The sequence below is a fragment of the Cotesia typhae genome, unplaced genomic scaffold, assembly GCF_013202065.1.
Source record: "Cotesia typhae breed Kobodo isofemale line unplaced genomic scaffold, CoteBio_Ctyphae contig_5, whole genome shotgun sequence".
NCBI lineage: Eukaryota > Metazoa > Arthropoda > Insecta > Hymenoptera > Braconidae > Cotesia > Cotesia typhae.
In genome coordinates, this window is record NW_027423757.1 from 12,008,263 (window position 1) to 12,034,007 (window position 25,745).

General features: G+C 33.4%; 3 protein-coding genes across 8 annotated transcripts in view; all 3 read left to right on the plus strand.

Annotated features, from left to right (window-relative positions):
* The first annotated feature begins 319 nt into the window (after positions 1 to 319).
* LOC141531137 (uncharacterized) lies at positions 320 to 1,777 on the plus strand. The gene is made up of 3 exons (XM_074248684.1): positions 320 to 905; positions 983 to 1,342; positions 1,419 to 1,777. Exons 1-2 carry the CDS (start codon positions 471 to 473, stop codon positions 1,115 to 1,117), a joined length of 570 nt encoding a protein of 189 aa, XP_074104785.1. The 5' UTR covers positions 320 to 470; the 3' UTR covers positions 1,118 to 1,342; positions 1,419 to 1,777.
* Positions 1,778 to 2,647: 870 nt separating this feature from the next.
* Positions 2,648 to 6,804, plus strand: LOC141530427 (uncharacterized). Its single transcript, XM_074247509.1, has 2 exons — positions 2,648 to 4,181; positions 5,075 to 6,804. The coding sequence occupies exons 1-2, from the start codon at positions 2,735 to 2,737 to the stop codon at positions 6,436 to 6,438; spliced, it is 2,811 nt and encodes a 936-aa protein (XP_074103610.1). The 5' UTR covers positions 2,648 to 2,734; the 3' UTR covers positions 6,439 to 6,804.
* A 512-nt stretch (positions 6,805 to 7,316) lies between these two features.
* The window catches only part of Calx (sodium/calcium exchanger 3), a 49,262-nt gene continuing 30,833 nt past the window's right edge, over positions 7,317 to 25,745 (plus strand). Inside the window, exons 1-4 of one of the 6 annotated variants that reach the window (XM_074248676.1) lie at positions 7,317 to 7,832; positions 7,899 to 7,933; positions 8,293 to 9,832; positions 16,041 to 16,316. In XM_074248676.1, coding sequence (XP_074104777.1) covers positions 8,487 to 9,832; positions 16,041 to 16,316 — 1,622 coding nt within the window. In that variant the 5' untranslated portion in view covers positions 7,317 to 7,832; positions 7,899 to 7,933; positions 8,293 to 8,486. Of the gene's footprint in view, positions 7,934 to 8,292; positions 9,833 to 16,040; positions 16,317 to 25,745 lie in introns of all 6 variants that reach the window. The other 5 variants (XM_074248679.1, XM_074248677.1, XM_074248680.1 and 2 more) reach the window with 5 other exon arrangements.

Below are 25,745 nucleotides of genomic sequence, written 5' to 3' on the forward strand. Positions count from 1 at the left end.
TCGGCAATGAATTAGCAGATAGTGATGTTCAAATATTGACTTCGATGTCATTCACTGCCGTCGATTAATGATTCAATCAATTTATTAATACTTAAATAGGAGGTTTAAGAACATAAGTTATTCAAATTTAATTTAAATAAGTGATGTTAAAGTATAAAGTTTAGTTTTTTGATAAATTTAAATAAAATGTTGTGTTTCTAAATTGGTTGAAGCTCTGATTGAATGTATTATAGAAACGACGCATAAAAATGAAAATTTTGACATTGGTAAAGAACTTGGTATAAAAGTATGTCATCATGTGAATTTTAATGTTCAAACATTAACACGGACGTCTCGTCAGAATTCGTTATATCAACAAAGCAATCAGTCCAAAGAAACTCAATGAAGTGTAGAAAATGAGGTATATATTTGTAAAGTCAATGTAAAAAGATCAGTCTTGTGATAAATTTTGAGAAAAAAACGTTATAAATATGATCAGTGTTCCCATATTGTTTTGTTTAATCGCTAGTGTTTTAGCTCAGAGTGCAGATCAAGGATCTTTTCCAACTCCTCAATCTCATAAACCTCATAAAACTCCTTCCAACCACCAGCCTCCTAAACTTTCTTCCTCCATTAAACCTTCTGATGCTTCTTCATCCAACATTAAGTCTTCTGAACCTATATCATCTAATATTAAACCTTCTTCCTCCAATATTAAACCTCCTGATCCTTCTTCCTCCAGCGTTGAGACTTCTGATCTTTCATTCCCCAGCAACAAACCTTCACCACCTACTTTCTCCAGCATCGAACCTCCTAAAAATACTTCTTCCAGCCACCACAATTTTAAATCTCCTTCTTCCGGCCCTCAACCTTCTAAAACTTCTAAATGTCCTTTCGTACGTTCTTTATCGTACAATTTATCAGCGGTAAGTGACAGTAAGCAATCCTATCCGTCAAACTAAACTTCATTTTGTTCAATTAATCCATTTAATCACTTAAATAGATGTGTGGAGAATGGTATGTCTACGAAAGTAGTCTCAATGTGCGAAGCAAAGACGAAAGATGCATAAAAGTAAAGTTAGAAGAATACCCTGTTGGTAAATTTAAACTCACCAGTAAATCTTATATAACTAGGTAATTTTGAGCTTCATTTTTATTATTTACTTCCAATTAATTCTTATGGTTAATCTAGCATCAGCACAATTTCAACAGTTGTAACCGACGTAATTGTTAAAAACAAGGGTAATGGAGTTCTTTCAAGCCATGTTCCGCTTTTTGGTTCTATAAACAAGCCTGTAACTTTACTTACAGTAGAAAGAGACTATGTGATATTATATTCTTGCGAAATACACGGAGCTAAACGGTTAGTATGTTTCTCGATAATGCGACAAGTGTCAAATTTGTTGAAGGAAAAACTTATTTTTGAAAATTTTTTGCAGTGTTGAATCTGCGTGGGTGTTTATCAAATACGCTTCAAGCCCTCCAATTTGGTTCGACGACAAAATAGAAAACGCCTTTCTAGATCATAATCTTGACATGCCCAACATGAATTCAAGTGATTATGAAAAATGTTTTGATGTTTTTTCAAGTTACCAATTTGATCCTGCTCCGACGCCGGGAAGCATGATAGTATCTTGTTTCTTAAACACTACATGTCTCAACGAAAAGTGGAGGGAATTTATGACTCTATTAATCCCTTATAGACGTTAGAAATTCAAAAAGACGATCTTTGTCCAATTATTTATTTATAGTTAATAGAATTTAGCAAAAATAAATTAATCTAATACTTTTAATGTTCGTCAATAATAATTTTTTGTATTTTAAACCCAATTTTCTAAATTTTGTTATTTTAAATTGATAATAATTTAAGAATAAAATTTTTTGATAACGCTGTTGTGATGTTAATAATTTCATATTGCATCATGTCACGCATTAAGTCGTCACTTGTTAAGTCAAGCAATTTTGAAATGCTTGAACAGGTGAGAAAGCGTTATCATGTGTATTACTGAAATCATCTCTTAGAGACTGGTCGTTCGGTAAGTTTAGTATTTCCTTTACAATTATAATTATAATTATATTTATGTTTATTTATAATTGTAAATTATAAATATCAAAGGTGATATTAAAGTTTTCAAGTGATATTTAATTAATTTTTTCTAAAATTCTTATTCCTCAAAAAAAAAAAAAAATATGTATGAATAATTTTTTAGGTGTACTTTCGATTCTTGGACACCAGGAAGAAATTGATGCATTTTTTTCTGTTTTTAAATACGTTAAACATAATTTTTTTTTTTTTTTTTTTTTGTGTGGGGTGTAAAAAAATAAATAATCTAATTTGTGAGAGTATAAATGATAAAGAATCAAATAATACTCTAACTCTTTTACTATCAATTTAAATTCTGAGAAAAATGATATGATACGACATTATTATACGAAAGGCTAGAAGATATCTTTATCGACACCTACGCGGGTTGATACCGACTCGATAAATATTTTTTTTCATTTATAAAAGGACTGCTGTCAAGATATCAATATCAAAATATATATCTATTATCATAATTTTTTTATATTTTTCGTCATAACTGGGACGGTAATGTTATTCTAAGCAAAAAAATCTCCGACAGATTGCGGTATCTGGTTATAAAAAGCTTTCAAATCGCAATTTTTTATTCAGTCTGTGAAAGTACTCGCGAGGAGACCTGCGATCCGTGTATACACAGTACAGAACTATACTTTCACAATATAAAATTCAAAAATGTTCCTTTTGACATTTTTATTTCTCTATATTCCGTGTTGTGTAACAGCGGAACTGCAGTGGCCGGAAAACGAAAGCAGCAACGAATCGAAAACAGTATTGGACCTGTCAAACACCGGAGTAATGCGATTAAAAAAATCTTTTGTCAACAGCTCGCTAATAACACACCTCGATTTGACGGACAACAACATTTGGAAAATAGACGAGGGAGCCTTTGATTACCTGCCGAACTTGGTTTACCTCGATTTGACCGGAAATTTATTTCCTCTGGAGGAATTGAATTTCGGCGGAGAATCCTCGATCGAAACGTTGATTTTGGACCGCGCAATAAATCAACACAATGATCAGGTCTACTACGATCCGAATGATGATTGCAGTAGAGTCAGAAATTACAGAGACCAGAGTCGTGATGTCCAGAATATTTTCACGCTGTCAATTTCTGTGAATCTGCCTAAATTAAAAAAACTCTACCTCCGTCAGAATAATATCCAGTCGATCGATTTACGAATGGTCTCGCAGCTCTCCAAAATCATGCCGAACGTTACTCACATTTACTTCTCCGAAAACAGCATCGATTCGATCCATTTCATCGACTACCTTCCGGCAACGCTCACCCATCTGTTTTTGGACTACAATTTGATAAAGAATTTTAAGGTGGAATCTTTGAAAAAATTGAAAACTTTGACGTTGGATGGGAATCAAATCGACAGATTGTGCAATAGCTACGAATATTGCCTAGGATTGACACTCCAAACTGCCGTGAATTTGGAAAATCTCTCGGTTTCAAGAAGCGGTCTTCAAGAAATAGAATCAGACGCTTTTGACAATTTGCAAAATTTGCAAAGGCTTGATGTTTCTGGCAACCAGCTTCACAAAATAGTGAAACATACATTCGATAACTTGACAAATTTAACGACACTCAAGCTGGATGATAATAAGCTTGTAACACTGCCAGACATTTGCAGCCTGAAAAATTTGGAACATTTCTCGGTGGCGAATAATAAAATCCGGGCGATAAGTAAATTGACTTTTTGTGGCTTGTCAAAGTTGAAGGTGCTAAATTTTAGTGGAAATGCTCTGCAGGACATTTCGGTAGGAGCGTTTGACGAATTGGTGGCTTTGGAAGAACTGGATCTTTCCAAAAATGCATTTGTTTCTCTGCCGGATCAGTGGCTGTCCCCGGAGCTGAGTCTAAGGAGGTTACATTTGAATAACAACATGTTCACGAGTCTGTCAAGCTTGTCTTTGAACAAAAGCAAGAATCTGCAGTACATCAACATTGGTGATAATCCGCTGACTTTGATAGACATCAAAATTTTGACGACTTTGCCCGAAAATATGACCGTGGATATTGGGAAAATCGTTAGCGTTTCGATGCAATTGCAACCGGATTTGAATTCTCCTTCTTATTGTGAAACTTGTCAACGTCAATGTTCTAGTCTTTACGGCTAGTATTTGGCTCAATTAAAATTTTAATCAGAAAAATTTTTATTGTTTATGAAACTTTTGTAATTTTATCGACAAATATAATAATGTAACTCATTAATAAAATTTTATTATTCTAAAATTTTCATTAAAAATGTCTTCGAATAATTCCATATGATTCTTTTGATTATGCTTTCATAAAATAGTATGTATAATGATGTCATTCTTTAAAAGAAACTTCCGTTTGCTGATATAATTTAATATCTTTAAACAGTTCACACGCTTCGAATCCATTCAGTCTTCTAACGAATTCGTAAGAGATCAAACAAATCAGTCTTTGATAGCTTCCAAGCGTATCACATTCAGAAATAATACTTCCGCTTTGAATAAAATTATCAGTTATCATTTTTACAATGCTGCAGAACTTAGTTTTAACACTACTGTGGTGTGTGCTTGTGTATTGTGAAATAGATAACCTTTCAGACGATATTATTTTAATCAGGGAAGACAAGTATTTGATTTTTCGAATATAGGAATAATGGTTTTGAAAACTAAATTTTTAAACAGCTTAACTGTAACCCAGATCTACTAAGTTTTGAAATGGTAAGTAACTAAATCTAATTTCGCATCAAATAAATTCTGTTACCACGAACAAATCGTTATAAAAATGTAATTTCAATAGCAAGTAGCAGTGCAACAAGAGTTCCGCTGACTGGCGGAATAACTTGTCATTGAAGCATATTTTTCCACGACAAGATATTACTTTCCGTCTAACGTTGACATTATATTTATCTCAACCTCTTGCATAACAAGTTACCCGAGATTTATATTCCGTAGATCGATAAACATATAGTTTACAATATTATACAGCTCATGATCAGCATTCAGTATCTCAAAGCATTCACTAAGAATAAGTTCTAATAATGCGCTCTTTACTTATTTTCTCATTATGGTATCTCTTTGTGCAAGATTCCATCGGAGGGAATTCATTAGACTTTTCCTGGATGGGAATAACGTCTCTGAGAAAGCCCTTCATAAGCGACAAACATCTGACGGATTTGAATCTATCGCACAATCACATTTGGAACATCTCAAGTGAAGTCTTCGAAGACTTGCCAAGCTTGGTTTATTTAAACCTAAGCCACAATTTCTTTTTGTTTTCGATGTTGAAGTTTGAAAACATTTCTGTACTTGAAACGTTGGTTTTGGATGAAGCTGTCATTGCAGACTTGGACACCTTCGACATTATATACTTGGAAGAAGAAACGTTGGAAGATGAGTATAACCGGTTGAACGAATTAGAAACTAGGTACAATTATGAGTTTGACATCACATTCACGCAAGATTGGACTCTGCCGAAATTGAAGCATTTGTACCTTCGAGGGCACAATATTGAACACATCGAATTCGCTGGTGTGGATGCTCTGGATCTGCTGATGCCCGAAATCAGTCATCTTTACTTGTCGAATAACAAGTTGATTACATTCGACTTAGAAAAAACTCTGCCGATGAGTCTGCAGGAGTTGTACCTGGACAATAACAAGCTGACCAATTTCGATGCTGATAACTTGAACAACGTTGTAGTTTTGGCTCTCGATGGGAACAACATAAAAAATTTTTGTGACATCAATGAACCGTGTGAAGGAATTACTTTGAAGCATTCTTACTCGTTAGAAGTTTTGAGCGTGTCTAGAATGGGTCTTGAAAATATTGCGCCTGAAGCGTTCAAATTTTTGGTAAATTTGATAAAACTTGACATGTCAGATAACGTAATCAATTCTTTTCCTAATAATGCTTTGAGTGATCTGTTGAGTTTAAAAATATTGTTCATCGACAACAATGTACTTGATGCTGTTCCAGAAACCAAAGGTCTCAAATACTTGGAGAAACTTTGGTTGTCGAAGAACTTAATTTCAAATTTGACCGAAAAGTCCTTTTCTGATGACTTAAAACAACTCAAAAGTCTGAATTTGAGCAACAATATCATCATATCAATAAGTAGCGGAGCTTTTGATAAGTTAGGATCGTTGGAAGAGCTTGATCTTTCTAAGAACATGCTTTACACTTTGCCAAACGATTGGATTCTTAATAATATCTATTTGCAATATTTGCAGCTTAGGGAAAATTTATTCCAGAATTTTTCGAGTTTGGCTTTGGGACGGGTAAAAAACCTTAAGTATGTTTCTATTGGAGGAAATAGATTTTCAACGATGGATCTTGGCTTATTAGTAGAACTGCCGAAGACCGCGATTATTGATTTTGAAGATACTTTATCCTGATTAAAATAAAAGATCTTTTTTTATTCATTTTCAAAAAATTTGCTGTCAGAATTTCAAAACAGGTAAACGTTTATATTTTTGAGAAAAAAATTGTTGAAAAATGAATATCTGTCATCATAAATCAAAATTTTGCAGAGCCGAAATTTATCTGAGTCTCTAAAATTTTTGTTTTATACAGTTTTGCATATTTGAAAATAAAACGCGTTAATATACATAATTATCTCTTTAATAAATAATAAAAATAGCCAAAAATGTATTTTTTTCTTTTAAAATTGATAAGATTTTCAAATTTTCCGAAAAAAATTGTATTATAAAAAATAATAAATCATAAAAAAGTTTCTTTGTAATCAATGAATCATTTAAAAATATCTGTCTCATTTTTATTCTTCCCGCCCAATTAAGAAAATCAAAATATACACTTTTTACAAAAATTCCTCTGCTCATCAATCATCAACGATCAACCTCGGAGGACTTATAAGAAATCTTGTGTCCAATATACTCGTGTTAGGTCCAAAATAATCTAGTTTATGGCCAAAAATAGAATAATCCCAAAAGAACTTTGGCAATTTAAGACTAACATTCCTCAGGAAAGTAATCCTATTAAACTTAGACGATAATAAAATGAAAAAGGTATGTATAATCTTAAAATAATCTGATAATCTTTATAGTGATTTTCAGACAAAAGTCTGACTCTTATTTATAATCATATCCATATAAATAACCAAAGCTTACTTTAACATACAATACTCAGCTCTTCTCTCGAGTCGAAACTCTATAAGAAATCGACTCCGCTTTTCTTTTCGTTCCTTATATTATTATTATTGTTATTATTATTATTATTATTATCATTATCCAGAACCCCACACACTCCCGGTACATCAGTTTACTCTTATACTCTTGTCCTTGCCGGCTGTAGACCATCCTGGCTAGGGTGTGGAGAACTTGAGCAGAAGGACGCAGGCGCAGCTTGATGATAAGCTCTAGGCGAGGGAAAAAGAACCGCCTGAGGGGTGCAAGCTCTTCCTGGTGTGTGTTGTATGCTGAGACACACATGCACAGAATGGGTGGCAGTGGTGGTGCCCGACGATTAAGTGGTGGAAGTTGAGGGAGAAAGAGGGACTCTTCCGCGGGCGGTCTCGCCCGATGCACTTCTCTATCTTCATATCAGTGTTCAGTGTTCCCTCGACCGCGACTGAGCGTTCCAAACTCGGTTTGATTGTGAGTGCGTGTGTGCTCGAGGTCCGCGTGATGGGACCTCGTTGTCTCGTTCGTCCAAAGTTTCAAGAGTTTCCTCGGTAGCCGTCGATCTGTTATTTCGTATATGATATTATGAGTAGATTGGAATATTGGTTTTAGAGATGCAGGATTTATCACCCGGGGGGCGAGTATTTCAAGTGTGTTTTATTGTTTTGGAGTAAAAGTGTTTTGTTCAATCAACCTTTTTTTTTTTTTTTTTTAAGATTTCGCTAAGAGGGAATTCGGATTGAGAGTTACAGTGAGTTGTGAACCCAATGGGGTTGCTTTGGAATTTTTTTTTTTTTTGATTCGTTGATTTGATGGAAGAATTAGGGATGATTTTTTTTTTCTTTTTAACTAAATCATTGGATTGAGAGAAAATTTTTAATTTTTTTAGATTTTTATAATTAAATATTTGAGATAAAATTTAATTATTGAGGGTGGGGATGAAAAAGGCAAATTTTTTCAAAGTAAAATTTTTTGAGATTGAAAAAAATTTTTAAATTAAAAATTGACTGAAATAATTAATAAAATCATTTAAAACTAAATTCGCCTTTTTTATCCTCACTAAAAATTAAACAAAATTTCATCCTAATTTTTCCAAAAAATCTCTAACAGCTGAAATTCTGAACAATCTAAAACAACTCGAAATAAAAATCCTAGTTGTGAGTGAGCGGAATAAGTAAATGTCGAAAACACATCCATTGAAAAGATCATTATCTCCTTGGGAGATGGAACCATTCTAAATACCCAGACAAAGTCTTTCAAGCAAACTAGTTTAAGTGTCAATAAAAAACAATAAGAATAAAAAAATGTCTCTGTACTCCCTAAACTGTACGGAGGGTCTGGTGATCCCGATGTGGTACCCTCAAGAAGACATAGGACTGAGCGACATAATAATCCGTGGAACGGTCTACTTCTTCCTGCTCCTCTACTTGTTCATCGGTGTCTCAATAATTAGCGACCGTTTTATGGCGGCGATAGAGGTGATAACCTCCCAGGAAAAGGAGCTGGTGGTCCGGAGGCCAGACCAGGAGCCGCAGATAGTCGTGGTGAGGGTGTGGAACGAGACGGTGGCGAATCTGACCTTAATGGCGCTCGGAAGCAGCGCTCCAGAGATTCTCCTCTCGATAATCGAAATCTGGGCGAAAGACTTCCAGGCCGGGGACTTGGGCCCGGGCACGATAGTCGGTTCCGCGGCCTACAATCTTTTTGTGATAATAGCGCTCTGCGTGTTTGTGATACCGAAAGGCGAGCACCGGAAGATCAAGCACTTGAGGGTTTTCTTTGTAACAGCGACCTGGAGTATTTTCGCTTACGTCTGGCTATACTTGATCCTGGCAGTTTCCAGTCCGGGAGTGCTCGAGGTCTGGGAAGGTCTGCTGACTTTCCTGTTTTTCCCAGCCACGGTGTTGACGGCCTACGTCGCTGATCAGCGATTGCTCATCTACAAGTACTTGCACAAGGGATTCAGGATGAACCAGCGCGGAGTCATCGTCCAGGGAGAGGCCAGCGACTCTGAAGCCGGAGTCGAGCTGGAAATCAAAGACCACGATGGTCCTCATCTTTTCGTCGACAGAGTTGGAGACAGCTGCGGCCAGGAAGCCAGAGAATTTGAGAGCACCAGGAAGGACTACATCAACACTTTGAGGGAACTGAGGAAGAAACATCCCGCTCTGCCCTTGGAGCAGCTCGAGGTGATGGCCCATGAAGAGGTCCTGGGAAAAGGCCCCAAAAGCAGAGCCTTCTACCGCGTCCTGGCCACCAGGAAGATGGTCGGCGCTGGAAACCTTAGCAGGAAGATCAGCGAACGGGCGCAGAGTGATCTTAGTGAAGTCAAGGCTGAACTTCAGAGGGCGGAAGCCGAGTGTGTCAATATTGATGACATTAATAAGATGAGGATCTTTTTTGAGCCTGCTCATTATACTGTGATGGAAAACGTCGGCACTTTTGACATCACTGTCACCAGGGTTGGTGGAGATCTTGATCAAGCTTGCACAGTTGATTACTTCACTGAAGATGGTTCTGCTGAGGCTGGTGCTGATTATATTGAAGTTAAAGGGACTCTTAGGTTTGAACCTGGGGAAATCAGGAAGACTATCCAGCTGTCGGTTATTGATGATGATGTCTTTGAAGAGGATGAGTGCTTCTATGTCAAGTAAGCTTTGGTTTTATTTTGGAAAATTTTTTTTACGTTGAAGATTTTTTTCATCAATAAGTTAAAATATAAAAAAAATAGAGTGGAAATAATTTAAAAATATATAAAATACATCCACTTTTCCATAGAACAAATTTTATAGAAAATTATTGGAATATTTTAATTATTTTTATAGCCCAATAATTTTTATTCACAAGATTGAATCCGAATTTTTAACTGGAACACGTTTATTGTATTAATACTACTATTCGAATGATTTAAAAAAGTAGCAAATAATCAATGAATTTAAAAAAATTGCACTTCTAGAGTATATTTCAAAAATAACAATTCAATATTAAACCTATGATTCTCTTTGTAAATTTTTTCAGTAAATATAACAAGAGTTAATAAAAAAAAATTCCTGACAATTATTTTTCCTCCCTGTATTAACAGACAAAATATTTGTATGCATTTATCTTAATTATAATGGAAAAAAAATAAACGAAGAAAAATATTTATTATCCCAATAAATAATTCATAGGGATTAGGGCTAATACTGATGACGCTCCTCCATTGACTGAGGTTTCATTAATCTGTTTGAACACAAGGGTTTATAAATGGTGTTAGGCATGTGTCGAAACTATTAATTATTACAGTCTGTAGATTTTTATACTGGGTATCTGATTACAACAGATCAATAGTATAAATAAATCTGAACAGCAAAATCCATTTTTAATGGTGACAAGTGCAACAATATTTAAAAATTTTAGGTATACATGACATCATCTTGATGATAAAATTTCAGTCTTCATACATCATTAATTCGCTCAATTTCGACAAAGACAATTCCAATTTTCATCAAGATTATTCTTGATTCTCTTCATTGAGGAACTTAGCAATTAATTTTGAAGTAATCTGCAACATCTTCAGCGGTTTCATGAATGATTTCATTGAGTTAGTTCATTAACAATGATAATAACTAACTACATTGTATCTTCCGAGTATCTGGCATCTGGTATCAACCATCAGGCTTCTGCCCATCAGATTGCTGTCATTAGATGTAATGATTTGTCGGCTTAACGTGTGGGCCGTAAGTGGTCAGTTGAGAGCATGATAAGTATTTCGAAAGCCTGTTGATTGTCGAAGCTTAATTTCTAAACTATCTACCGATGGTTGATGTACATAGGTGGATACTATTTATATTTATATATATATATATATATATATATATATATATATATATATATATATATATATATATATATATATATATATATATATATATATATGTGCATATATCTGCTCGTCCCATCGAGGAAACACGATTATCGCGTGACGCGTAACAATCTGTCGGGCATGCAGTTTTGATGGAGAGTTCCTGAAGAGTTTTATTAATTTTGTGCTGGTGCATTTAAACTCAACTCGCCGTTTATATCCCAGCCCCTTCACGGAACAATACAACGTTGAGCCGAACAATGCAGCTCGTTAGTTTATAAACAGGAAAGAACAACGATAGTGTTATAGACATAAGATAGCCTTGATTCATAAATTGATCTCGATAAATATATCGTGTATATCTAATAAAGCCTTTTATGCTGTCTTACTTATTAAAATTCGTTTTGAGTTATGAGTTATACCTCGAGCGATATAATATAAGTAAAGCGGGATATTGATTCTGCTCGGCTTTGTCTTTTTATATATTCAGACGTTCATATTATACGTTCTTGGAGTAATCGCATGATACTGAGTTGAGTTAGAGGAATTAACTATTTGAAATTACACTATTTTTCGACGTTAAGTGGAGTTTGTTTCAAACTTTTGAATTTTAATGATCACATCAAATAAACTTTAATCTCTATAAATTTTACGACTTGAAAGGGTAAACAAGGATAATCCTTATTACCACAAAAATATTTTAAGCTGATGATAATAAAATTATTTTTGTGTCTATTGTAGTAGAAATTAAACTTTAAAGTTATTTATATTATATGCTTCAAGATTAAATAATTAAAATATTTTTTTATGGAGCAAATTAATTGAAATTTAAAATTTTAACTTCAAAGGAATTAAATAGTCATATCCAACGAGATAATAAATTCAAGAAGTTACATTAAATTTATAAAAATATAAAAGTTTTAATAATTAAATTTATTTCCCTTTAAATTGTTGTAGAAAATTCAGAAAGTAATTCCAAATGAAGTTTACTTTGTCGAGTAATTTTTTTGGACACAAAGCGTTGGGAAATTCATTCATATACTTTAAACAAAAAGAATTTAAGAACCGGCGCATTGACAAAAAATCTCATTAACGTATGAAAATTAAAATTTCTCGGATTTTTATAAGTTTCAAAACATCAGAGATAATTTATTGAATCAAAAGATTGGAATCACGATGTCTTAGCTACAATTAAATTTAGCAAAAATTAAATAGATCGAAAAAGTTGGACAAAAAGTAAAACATGTAATTTAGAATAAACTTGCTGACTAGACTTCAATAGATAAAACTCTAAGGGATCACAATCCCAAAAACTCAACTCAGAATCTAATGCGATACAAACTCTTAAAGTTTTAAAGTTCGGAGTTTTAGAGTTCTGTAAAAACATCTGAAGCTTTTACTCTTTTTTCACTCAACTCTAGATTCAAGCTCGCCATCAAGTCGGTGTAACTTTTAACCAGTACCACCATAGAGTCCATTAACTCTTTACAGAGATGTAAGTCCATTATTTCACTCTAAGAAGCACATGCATCGTAAATTAAAGTGTCCTAATCCCAATACGCTCAAGTATTAGGAATTACGTACAAGGTGCAGATTGTAATTTTGCCATAGACGTTAACCGCAAATTCGGTAATAAATTCCCTCCGGTAACAGAGATCGGGTGGGTGTTAAACTCGATGGTTTCCTTTGTCGAACCCGAACATTCTCAGCGTTTTGTGGGCTGCTATCTACACCAGTCAACTTGAACAGAAGAGTATAAGTTGAGTATCGCTGTTCGCAGTAATAAACTTGACTAGTTCTAGTGTAGGCTTCCGATAATCATTTGAGATCTCTCAAACGAAAATTCATTCTCGAGGACATGCTGCCGATTAGTCAACGAGTAGAGGTTCACTGTTAAGTATTCGCAGTGTGTGTCGAGTAGTTTCTCCATTTCTCGGCATTATAATGCTCTAGTTGTAGTTGTAGTTTGCTCCTCTTGCTGTCTATCGTTTCATGACATGCCCCAGTGGCTCCCACACAAATCCCCGATGGGAGTCCTGTTATCACTAATTAATGGATGAAATCTCAACTAACTCTGCTCTGATACCCGCAAAGAGGGCATGAGTTATTCGTTTATTTTATTATTTATTGCTAATTACTAAATTACCAAAAATTCCAATAAAGTAATTATAATTAACAATTACTAATTAGTAATTAAAAATATTGACGTAGCAGAAAATAGACTAAGTTCTCAATAATTCCTCATAGTCGCTCCTAAAATAACAACGGTGTATTTATAGATCGCTTTCATGTGTTTCTAAATTTTAATAAATTATTCTGTAGTCTCTCGTGTCGATGACTATGATAATAAACGCTCGTTACAGATAAAACATCCACCCAGAGGAGATATATAACGAAGCACGTGCCAGAGTGAATTAACTCGTTAAACACGAAACTCAACCGTCGAGGGACGAGAGGAGCTTCGAGAGAACGGTCTGCGTTCATCATTGATAATGCTTGTCCTTGCTCGTCATTGTCATTGTCATTCTTCTTGATCGCCAAGTGACACTTCCGCAATTTCCAGATTCAATATTTTATTTATTTAACTTTTCATTAAACTATCAATCTTGAGATTTTTACGGAGACGTAGACATGATGATCCACTTAGATTAGATCTTTCACACTGTCATGGAGGATTTCAATTGCATCAATCATCTACCTGCAAAATGTACCTGTTACTTGTTACTTACATCTATCAGCTGTCGAGCTTTGAAGAATAAAACCAAACTCTGATGTGACTAAGACACTTGACCCCGTTCTTGGTTATCGTTCCATGTTTGCCTTCATACTCCAGTTGTCAGCGTGTTTCAATTTTGAAACTTATATTGGGATGGTTCACTACTCGCTGCACGTTAAATTTATTGTACGTTTTTTCTGACGTGACAAATTAAATTACAGTGAATTTTTATAGCGCTCATAAATAAATATTTTGAAAGATATTGGTTGTAAAAATACCAGCTGAGATACGAAAGAAGGTAAATAAAAATTTATAATTGATAATTGATAAAAAAATTTAGCATACGGATTTCATTGAAATTTAAATTTATATAAAAATAATAAAAAAACTTACAGGTCTGCTATTTTCACCTTGAATATGGATTATTTTACTCACTTAATTGGGCCAAACAATAGTCAATAAAACACTTGATTAATAAATAACAGTTTGCGATTTTATTTAAACTCGATTATCCTCTGAAAAATTAACATACTCATTATAAAATTCAACAATTAATTAAAGCTTACTGACTGGGTTAAAAAATAAAAATAAAGTTGACATACAATTAATTTCAAGAGCTTACGGCTTTGTATTACTACATGTCACGGAATTTTATGAACACTTGATAATCTTTGTTCTATCACACAAAATAACTCACATTATACCAACACTTTTATCCCTTTTTTTATCGAGTAATAAATTAACACCGCTCGTTTAAATTTCACCACTGAAAATATCAAACATTTGACAGTTCTCATTTTAATTTTTCTTTTATTGAAAAATTATTTTTAAAAAATTAAAAGAAAAAATTTCACTTGTAGAAAATTTTAAAAATTACACATGCAATTTTTTAAAAACATTTTTTTGATTTAATTTAATTATTAAAAAAAATTAAAAAGGTCGGTTAACTTTATTATTATAAAATATTCCGACAAAAATTATTCATAAAATTTACTCCAATTTTTTTTTTTTCTTCATTTATATTTATTTGACCAATTATTTATATATTTGCTGCAAATAAAATCCAGAATAATGTCAACTGTCTGATATTTATTTAACGCGTAATTTTTATGTAATTATTAATTGATCTTTTGATGTTGAAGATAAAAAAAAACACTGAATGTTTACTAACAAGAGTGTTTACATGACATGTCAATAAACAAGGGCGGCCATTTGCATTCTAATTACGCGGAACTCGTTCTGTTGACTATTCGGAGTTTAGATAAAAAAAAAAAAAAGGCGCAAAAAATTTTTAATTCATTCTTAAATCAAAAAATAATTTTTTTTATAATTATTTATAAACATTATATTTATATTATTTGTTTTATTAGAATATAAATTTTAACTACATACTTCACCTGTGAAAATTTTTAAAATAATAACGGATTCCCCCCACTCCACTGAGATTTAAAATAGCCGCGCAGTTTGCCCGTGAGGTGGCGTCATTTTTTTAAAACTGCGCAGAAAAAAAATGTACCCCGTAAAATCGCTAACAATGACGTTGCATTTTTTTTTAAACTGTAAAGTATTATTGTTGGAAGTATAAAAATTAATAAATATATATTATTATTAATTTTCATTAACAATGAAGTTAAATGTAAAAATTAAATTTCTTCATCCGATGTTTCTTCACATTACAAGGCAGAGGGCATTCAAACTCACTGATAACCTCGTAACCTCTATATCGCACTGTCATTATGTAATAGGTTATTAGATTCACTTGTGCTTGAGGAAGTAAATAAATAATAAAATAATTTAGATAAAAAATTTGAAAATAAAATCAGCTGACATTAAACATTTTTTGTTTATAAAAAGAAAAATTTATTTATTTTAAAAAACTTAAAAAATTGACAGATATTCTTTGTTTTTATTAGTTTCATACAAAGTAAACAATTATTTTGGAGTAAAATCACTGAAAAATCGATGGATGACTGTAAATACACAATGGTAATTATTTTAATTGATTAAAGCTGTGAAAGCTTGTGAATATAATCAAATTTTGTGTGAACAACAATTATAGATAATAATAGATGACATACTGAAACATCAGACGAGTGACAACTGTTTTGATTTTTCAAACACAAGCTGAGTTTCATTTTACAATCATCAAATTTGTTTGTTATAGTTTAGAAATTTTTTATTTTTATTTAGAAAATTAAAAAAGTAAAAAATGCAATTATTCAGAAATAATTTTTAGGAGCAATTTTATTTATTAAAAAAAAAAAAAATTTCTAATTGTATCAATTTATAATTGTTTAGGCTAGCCAACGTCTCAGCTCCAGCAGACCTGGCGTCACCGAGTCTCGCGACAGTGATGATCCTGGACGACGACCACAGTGGAATTTTCGGGTTCCCGGAAGGAGGTGTCATCGAGCTGGTGGAGAGTGTCGGGCAGTATCCTCTGAAAGTTGTGCGCTACAGTGGAGCCAGAGGACGGATAGCAGTTCCCTACAAAACTACCGAAGGCACAGCGAAGCCCGGGAAGCAGTACGTCCACTGCGAGGGCTCGGTAATCTTCGAGGATAATCAAACCGAGTAAGTTGCAAAATTAATTTTTTTTTTAATCAATAATAATTAATCTTGAATAATTATTTAAAAATCGTAGCGAGGTAGGTGCAGTTCGGGTAGTTTTTATGTAACCCGTGTCAGTTTCAACTCAACTGAGAATACTCGACAATTTATTCGTATTGTTATTATTCGATTCACGTGAACGATTTCAGGCTATTGATACGTCAGACATATCAAGTGACAGCGCCTAGATAGACAGCCTGGTATCGAATGGAATAGAAACGGAAGCTAAAAAATAGTCTGTTCACTAAAATCCAACATCAACATGAAGACTTGTGGGCGAAAAATGGTTTTACGGAATAAAACGAACGATCATGTAGAGAAATAACAAAACAGTTAGTGCTTTAGTATCGTTACTACCACTCTGATAGCCACGCTCTATACCTATTACACACAGTAGTACACATCAGAGAAAACAAACTCACTGTAAGTGGGCCAATGGAGGGAGAAAGAGCAGCGGGAAGCCCCAAGGGTGCATCTGAGTTACGCTTTATTTTTTATTTTTTTTTATCATTCCTCCACCTCGTGCAAACTTAAGTTTTAAATGCTTCCCGTTCACTGACTGGCTCGAGAGCCCTCCGTTTTCTCTCAATGTTATGCTAGTTTTACTGCAAAAGTATTAATTCCTCTGTACTTTCTTTATTAGCTTTTTCCTTCATATCATAATACAGGAATTAATATTGAGGATTTGTTTTAAAAATCTAAGTCAAGATATCCGTTAAATATTTTTAATACTTTTCGTTGAGTTGTATAATTTTCTATCTTGTTATCAGATTTAATGTGATGTTAAGACATTCAGTTATTTTTTTTTTCTTTTTCTCGACTAAGTAACAATCTTTTAAAAGCAATAAAAATTCATTTGAAATTCTTATTTTTAATTTTCTTGAGTAGTTTCAGTATACAGAGCAGTTAATCCGTGCAATAAAAAGCAATATAAATAAGAATTGATGTCAGAGTGATAATTTTTCCATGAGTTCTTTTCATCTAATTGAAAACTTACCACAAGTCTATCGACTTTCACTAAATAATTCACGATTGCAAATGAAAAAGTTTTTCTTTCCATAAGAACCTATAAATACCCGCCGAATCGATAATTTTATTAATAGTTTTGCAATATCTAATAATAGTTTCAACAGTGATTTTTAGTCTCTAAATTTCTAGATTTAGGAGGTCTCTAATAAAAGATTAATCTTTGGAGTATAAATTAATATCTGTGACAATAAATATCAAATTTTATTGTATTATATTTGAGAAGTGGTGAAATTTTATCAGCTATAACGAAACACGTTAAATCCGCGGACTAAAATTTAATCTCCATTGAATTTGGCACGAGGGAAACGTTCGATCGCGAATGTAATCGGTTAAATCGGGGAAGATCGATTGGCTGGTAGTCGGGGGGTGGAAAAAAGGGGGTCATGTATGCAAAGCAGACGGGCAATCGATGAGGCGCGTGGCCGCGGGCACCGTTAACAAACATCATCATTTCCACGTCTATACATCCACGTTCAGTTGTGTAGGCAGTACAAGAATCTATAGGTGTATCTAACTCTTGAAATTGTCGAAATTCTGGCCATGTCTGGTAGTCATAAACTGAAAGTGCAGTTGAGAATTCGGTAAAGATAATAAGCCAACTTTTCTCCACGTGCTTGTCATTTTCCGACGCTTTGTTCCCTTTTACTATGCACCGCTGCCATATCTTATCTTCCGAGATTTCCGACACAGATCCGCTGAATATTAAAACTCCTGCTCAGTTCTTTTCTGTTCTGTTATGCTGCACTTATTTTCATTCTAAGAAATACGAAGAAATAAAGATGGAAAATTATCCAAGTGGTTGCTCGTGATTTATTTCTTTACCAAGCTGTTTGATCAACGGCTTGAATATTTTTGTAATAACTTATCAGTTATTTATTTGTTTAATAAATTCTCTAAATGCCCTGCTTTGCAAAAAATTGCAATACTGTAAAACTATTTTAATAATAAATTACAGTAAATTATTGCTATAGTTCAGAAAAAAAATTGGGTCATTTTTTTTTTGTAATGAAAAATAGAAAAATTCAATTATTCCAACTTTTTTTTTAATGTTATTGTAAAAATTCAGTTTCAAATTTTTTTTTAAATTCATACAACTGCATTTTTTTTTTTTTAAGTGTCAAAAAAAAAAAATATAAATACAAAATTTTGTAAATTTTCAATGAATAAATCATAAATTCCCCTAAAGAAGAACAAAATAAAAATAAAATTTCAATTTTTAATGTTAAAAAAAAAAAAAAGGTAAAAATTACATAAAAAAAATTTTGAATCCAAAAAAATAACTTTGCATACCCCAGATCCATAATTTAACTTAAAATTTTCTAAATCCTCCAGTTACCCCCAGCTCTATCATTCTCTAAAATCTTTATCTCCATAACAGATAACTCGTTATCTCTCGACTGTATAAAATTACCGTTTAATTACCTGGAGGATCAAAGTAATATTCTTTTCTTCGGGCTTGATTCCAGTTGGATTGGAAACGGTCTGCCGGGGGGAGTTTTATTCTAATACCAATACCAATAGAGAATAAATGTTATCTCACTTTACCCAATCGGCTCGTCACCACCCTCTGCTCGTCTCTCCAGTGATTACTCGAGAGACCACATTCGGTCATGCTCGAGGTGGTCGGGTCTAGGAGGTGGGTGGTTCATTTGAAAGGCGAATTTGGTCGCTCTCAGCGGTTAAATTCAATAGCGGCGGTTACTCAATGCAACTCTTAAAGTTTCCGCATACATAAACCCTGACTCAGACAAAGATATTTTCGTGTATAAGTATGATAATACTCGCCCGTAGAAGTATAAGTACTCCGTGCGCCAGAGGAAGACATAAAATATAAATTTGAATTTAAATTTAAGGTCACGAACCAATTTACTCGGTATATAATTAACATTTATATATCCGCGTAATGATACTTGTTTAAGCTCGATAGTTTACACCCCGATTTAATGTCTGCCAAACATTTATTAAACTTCTCTCCTCATAGAATTATAAATTGTAAACTTAAACAATAACAATATTAATATTAATAATAATAATTATTATTATCTGTCGGTATAACTTATCTATTGTTATCACGCATCGGTATTTCATATTTATAATACAATATTATTCAGCTTTTGAAAGTTTATAATTTGCTCCGCGCGGAGCTCAACTATTTTATTATTCTGAATTTTTGGCGTATCCAATAGAGCTAAAAGTAAAAAATGATAAGGGATTAAATAACTTAATTCAAAGAAAGTTTGTCTCAAGTCTCGAGTCTGATCGGATTTTTGTCATCAGAATTATGTCGGGGTTCTTTCGTGGAAAATTCTTTTGGAGATGAGCCGAGTCTGAGCGGCGACTCGGCTTTATGTATTCTATATCTCGAGATTATACATATATAATACATAATATAACATATAACACAGTGTTCATGATAGGAACTTCCGTTTACGGCACTCGAGCCAAACTTTGGAGCCCTGTCGTGCATCTCTCTTCTCCATCCATTGTATCCTTGAGGTTAGTCACTGCAAAGGTGAACAATAGCTCCCACCAAATTCCCCTTCCAGGGAGTTTCTCCAAAATTAAACTTGTATCTTGGGCTTATATTACGACTTAAGCAGTTACTTGGGATCTGTTCTGACTTGTGACAAACGGGGTTACTTTCCTCCAGCAGAAATAGCTTCAGTCTGGTTTAGTTTGCATCATGAATTAAGGCGTCTTGTCGATTGCCTGACAAATTGCAGGCCAGAATATTATGAAGAGAAATGCAAAGAGCTGCTATTGAATGCCAAACGCCGACAGTTTGCAGCACGTTCGACACACTCATGGTTGTTTTCAGTCACGTTCGTTTTGTTTCTAGTCACGCGCTCAAGCTATAATATCTTGAGGAAAGAAATTATAACTTTCCTCTGCTCCAAATCTAAGTTTTCCGCGGTTCGGGGAGCCTTTTTGGCATATCAAGCTCCAGAGACAACAGAAACTGTTAATATTTGAATATTTCACGGCTTTGGTTCGTTCGGGGTTTCATTTTATCAAATGAATAGGATGAGATACCGCGGCATCGGCTGGTCAATAATTCATCCTACGATGCCGTATATCTCGCGTGTCACGTACCTCTGCATACGAGAATTTAAACTCGTAACTTTTCAGTTCGAGACGGCTCTGCTCATAATCCGATTACGTAATCGTATTCTGGGATTCAAATGCGGAATTTCGGAGCTCTATTGAAATTACAAGTTGTTATTATGTTAACTTGGGAAATTTAGGCGTGAAGTGATCACATATTGTGGAATGTAGTAAAATAGATCAAAAAAATATATCTTGATTCAAATTAATTGTCTTTTTGATATTGAAAAATTTTTCAATTATTTTATTTAATTATAAAATATTTCGGATTAAAAAATTGAATTTCTTCTGAATAAAATTAAATTTAATCTTTTTTTCTGTGCGATTAACTTTGTACCATAAAATCAATACTATCAAAAAAAAAAAGTAACCAAAAATTTCAAATTGAAATTCTTTCCAATCTATAAAACAAAATAAATTAACAGAGTCACGTAAAATTCATCCCCGACAAGTAACAACTAAAAAGAAGTGAATTTTTTATCGTCTCCCCGAATCGTATCTAATAATTTCCATTATAATTGCCGGAATAGAAGTTGAGCGATAAATTTAAAAGTCGATAAGTCCGTTTTTATTATTCTTCTCTATAAATCATGGCTCTTTATTCATATTTTAAATCCGTCCCTTTGTTTCTACTCAGCTCGGGTCCAACTCGAATCATTACTAAAAAATATAGTATAAAAAAAAATTCCTTTTATATAAAGTTATCTTTATCCGGCAGACTGAAACTCAGCTTTAATCGGCTTGATTAGATTGCTCACGGACGTGATATTAACATTGACGTGATTTAATCGTTGCGTGACAGCAAACGCACGCAACCAAAAGCCAGCTCGTTCTAATCCACTTCACAGATAAACCCAAAAATTGTAATCATTTCCTACTTTTACTTTCCTCCATCTTTTTTCTAATTCGTTAATTACCGCTTGACATTCGAACGGTAAATCACCGACCAGAGGGGACATTTTACATTAATTTAACGTAAAAATTATTAAACAAACCCAGAAGTAAACAGCAAGCAGTTACTTTGAATTTTTTTTGCTCTTCATCTTGTTAATTCAGAGCACTTGTCGGTAGTTCAAGTTGAAAGTGCACAATAGGGTCGAGTAGAAATAAAACGATACTGTGCGATACTCAATACTGAGAACTATGTACACTGTACGTCATGCCAATATCGACATTAGATTATATTGCCGTTTTATTTCTTATTTTTTTTGCTCTTACTCCCATCGTCGTTTCACCTTTTTTGTTGTACGTTGGCTTTTCATATCTCTTCATCGCTACCCTATTCTCACTCCTGTCCTCTTTCTCGCGATCGACGTACAATATACAACACACAATACCACTGACTATAGATAACAATTCACTTGGAGATATTGCATTTCAAGCTTTTCTATTGTCATCGCGATTATTAGCTAACTATTTTATAAACCCACTTCCTCTTCCTCTTTCCGTTTTTTTTTGTGTCTGATGGTTCAGTTAGAATAACATTGACCGTCGACAAAAAGATCTGACATCTAGCCTCGACTTAACCGAGAAAATGCTTTTAATTCCCTTTAAATTATCACTTACTCCAGTGATTTTATTTACGAAAAATTTTTTAATTCATAAATTTCCAATTAACTTAACATTAGAATTTTTGAGTTTCAATTTTTGTCTCAAGCTATTAAATAATTTTTTTTTTCAATGCAAATTTTATTAATGTTTAAAATTTCTGAAAAAATATTGCCTTTACTTAACAGAACATTTTCTAAAAAAATTACAAACTCTCGAAAACTATTACATAAAATGAAACATATAACTCAAGCAAACTTTCTTTTCCAAATTCCCATTTATCCCGAGAAATCACTCCCATCTATATTCCTCTCAAAACATCAATACCAAAAAAACTAACGAGCTCATTGCTCTGCTGTCCAGCATCAAGTGGATACATCTGGAATGCTTACATTGGAAATGTATTTGAATTAGACATGAACGTGAGCAACTTGACCGCCTCGAATTGATCCCTCGGAGCTGTACGTGCTCAAATATTAGCATCTATACTTTTTGGCATGATATCAGGGCATAAAATTGAAAACGATTTACTGCTGGTTTGACCTCAATAGTTTTTATCCAACAAAACTTTACATACACATAGACAAAATATTTGCGTAACGCCTGCGAAAATAAACATTGATTCAAAGTGTATATGCATCAGCTTTAAAGAAATATTGTCCCAGTATTGACATTCACAAACTCCATACAAATTCACTTTAATAACTCGATTGTGTATTTATCGAGTATTGTTTCGGAAATTTTACAGCACTCGTCAATAGTATATTTGCTTTTTCTACCGCAGTACTGTCTGAAATCCATTATCGAACCAATTAATCCAATATTTTATCGTCTAATAACTTACTTCTGTTTTTCAATTAACAGCCGTGTTCATCATCTCTTCTGTCTTTATTCAAGCATCGTACTTATTTGCTTAACAAATTCAAATTCAACTAATTAATACAATTCCACACACACACACACACACACACACACACACACACACACACGCGCGCGCGCGCGCGCGCGCGCGCATTTTGCATTCTATTCAGATTATCGCTAATTGCTAGTAAAAATTTGACTCGCAAACTAAAACCTAGAGCTTCGAATGCATAATTAATAAGTTTATGTTTTACTTTAATTCCTCTATATATATTTTGTTTTTATAGTCGGGTAATTAGTGCTTCATTTTATCTGTTCATAGAATAATTATACAAAGATACCTTCCGTAAATTATAATATTTTAAAAGCATTGATTATGCAACCGCGGTAAAAAGTTTTATTAATTTTATCACACTGAAATTACATTTTTTTTTTTATTTAAAAAAGTTTGTAAAAATCAAACGAGATTCCGATTTTCCAATATTAGCTTTGAGAACTCGCAAAGTAGACTTCGTTACAAATCGACTCTCATCAGCTACTGTCAAGAAAGATAAACTCTATTTTTAAAACATAAGTAACTTGTATTTGAAAATACCATTACAATTTGATTTATATAAATCAATAATTGAAAGTTTGTTCTGTTCCTCTTCAAAAGAACCTATTGAATCAGCCTTTTTCAATGGTCACTTACGGTCTATTTTTTTCCCTTTTCTCAACTTGGAGTTGTATGAAACAAAATTACGTGTAAATAATCCTTAATCTCCGAGTAAACAGTAAAATCGACCTTATAGAGTTGAAATCCTTCCAAATGGTTTTTAAATCCTGCATAAACAGTAAAATCGACATAAAGTTAAGCTTCCGTGAATACAATACTAAAATTTCCATAAAATTTATCCTTATCGTAAATAAATCCATAAAAATATAATTATTTTTACCATAAACAAAAATCCCTCCATATGTAGAACCAATTGATCAAATTCAGAAGCAATAATTTACAGTTTTCTAAGGCGAACCTTTTTTTGAAAGCAACGTTTTATTTTTCTCGACTTCCAATAGGTTTATAGGGTCTATTCTGCACGAATATAAACACACATTGCAAACAAATAGATCTGCATTTGCATAAGTGCGATAAATGTATTTGCAGATAAATTCACCGTTCTGTATTTTCTCTCTATGTACTCTGTTACTAATGTCCCATACGCAGAGTTAACGGCCCTGGTTTTCTTTCGTGTTATCGGCAGATAACGACCTTTCAGACGATCACCGTGACGTGGTTAGTTAAAAATAAAATACCGTAAATCACGTTTAAAATTTTAATAAGTAATGAGATTATACCTCGTTTGGCTTCAAAGGCTATTTAAACTTGTGTACATTCCATTTAAACGACGGAATAGAAAAAAACTCTACTCGTACTTGCGACACAAATTTATAAAATATTCATTCGAGTCTCACTTTTTAGATTTTTTATTCAAAGCAAAAACACCAATTTTCACACTCAATATTTCACTGTTGACATTTAATTTTATTTAATTTATTAAATATAATTGATCAATAAATCCTGAAATTGGTTAGACTGTGGTATCAATTTTTTTAGGTATTCAAAATGAGGTTTGTTTTGAAGAGAATCTTCCATTTTTCTTCAAGTATTTATTGAAATTCGTTGTCTTAATTTGAAAAATTTTATAAATTAAATTTTGAAAAGTATTCGATACTAATTTTTGATAATATATAAAACATCAAAAGTCCGAAAATTGTTTGTAATCTTGAAACAAGTTGTTACTATCTTCAATGAATGTTACAAAAGAAATAAGTAGATAGAACGAATTTGAAAATATCAAAGTGCTTCGCAGAGTTCTTACAATTCTCTAGCTTCAACTGGTAAATTTTTTGAATCAACTCAAACAATTTCAAAAAAAGAGCACAATTTTGAAGAGAATACTTTTTTCGAATCAAGTATATTTTTTTTTTTTTTTTTTTTTCGTTTAACCAGCAGCTAGTGCTTTAGTATTAGTTACTATCTCACGTTTGTCGAAGCTTGTTTTATTTGATTTCTGCAGTCTTCGTTGGCTGTACCTTTGCTTACTTTGTGTGCTCCAGAACTCATAGTATTAACTGAAGACCGAGTAGAGAACTGGTGCTGTATATCAACTCTATACGAGCATAGTTGTATGAAACGAGTTGCCTCTACTAGCCTGAAGATCGATGACTGAGACAACCAGGATTTACAAGAGAAGACATACAAAATAAGACATGAGCAAATAAATTTAAATTATTCGTTATTTATTCTCCTTTCTCGTCTGGCATTATTATTATTATTCTGCTCTCGTAGCAGTTTCTAGATCTCTCTCTACCTGGTACGGCTTACTTATTCCTCTTCTTGTTCATATTCGTCGTCCTCTGGGTCCTGGTACCTCAACGACACACCGAAATATTTTATTTGGATTTGCGAAAGAGGACGTTTAGGGGTGCCGGTCTTATTTCCGATTATCGAGAAGCCCTCCATCACCCGGCTATCGGCGTGAAAGTAAATTCAATTTGTCTCCGCAGGTCTCCAAGGCGACGATGTCACGGAATACTTTTCCACTGGCGCTACTCACAAGGGAGAGAAAGAGATGGAGAGATAGATCACTGGTGCGATAGGGTGAAATGAATAAGGGGCCCGATGAGGGAAATCCCAATGAAACGACACCCCAGCACACCAGTCGGAGACTTATCCACCACCGCAGAGGCTTTCCATTTCCGTTACATACTGTTAGGGGAGACTCTTTCCGAGCTTCATATCATGCACGAACGCTAAATCGCATCAATAAACATAACATCCACATCTGATACTCGATACTCCGCAGACTG

Bases quoted from the DNA above. Each gene is read 5' to 3' on its own strand.
- LOC141531137 (XM_074248684.1), top strand. From the start codon at position 471: ATGATCAGTGTTCCCATATTGTTTTGTTTAATCGCTAGTGTTTTAGCT. The intron at 906-982 runs GTAAGTGACAGT...TCACTTAAATAG, and splicing joins TATCGTACAATTTATCAGCG to ATGTGTGGAGAATGGTATGT.
- LOC141530427 (XM_074247509.1), top strand. From the start codon at position 2,735: ATGTTCCTTTTGACATTTTTATTTCTCTATATTCCGTGTTGTGTAACA. The intron at 4,182-5,074 runs GCTAGTATTTGG...ACTAAGAATAAG, and splicing joins TCAATGTTCTAGTCTTTACG to TTCTAATAATGCGCTCTTTA.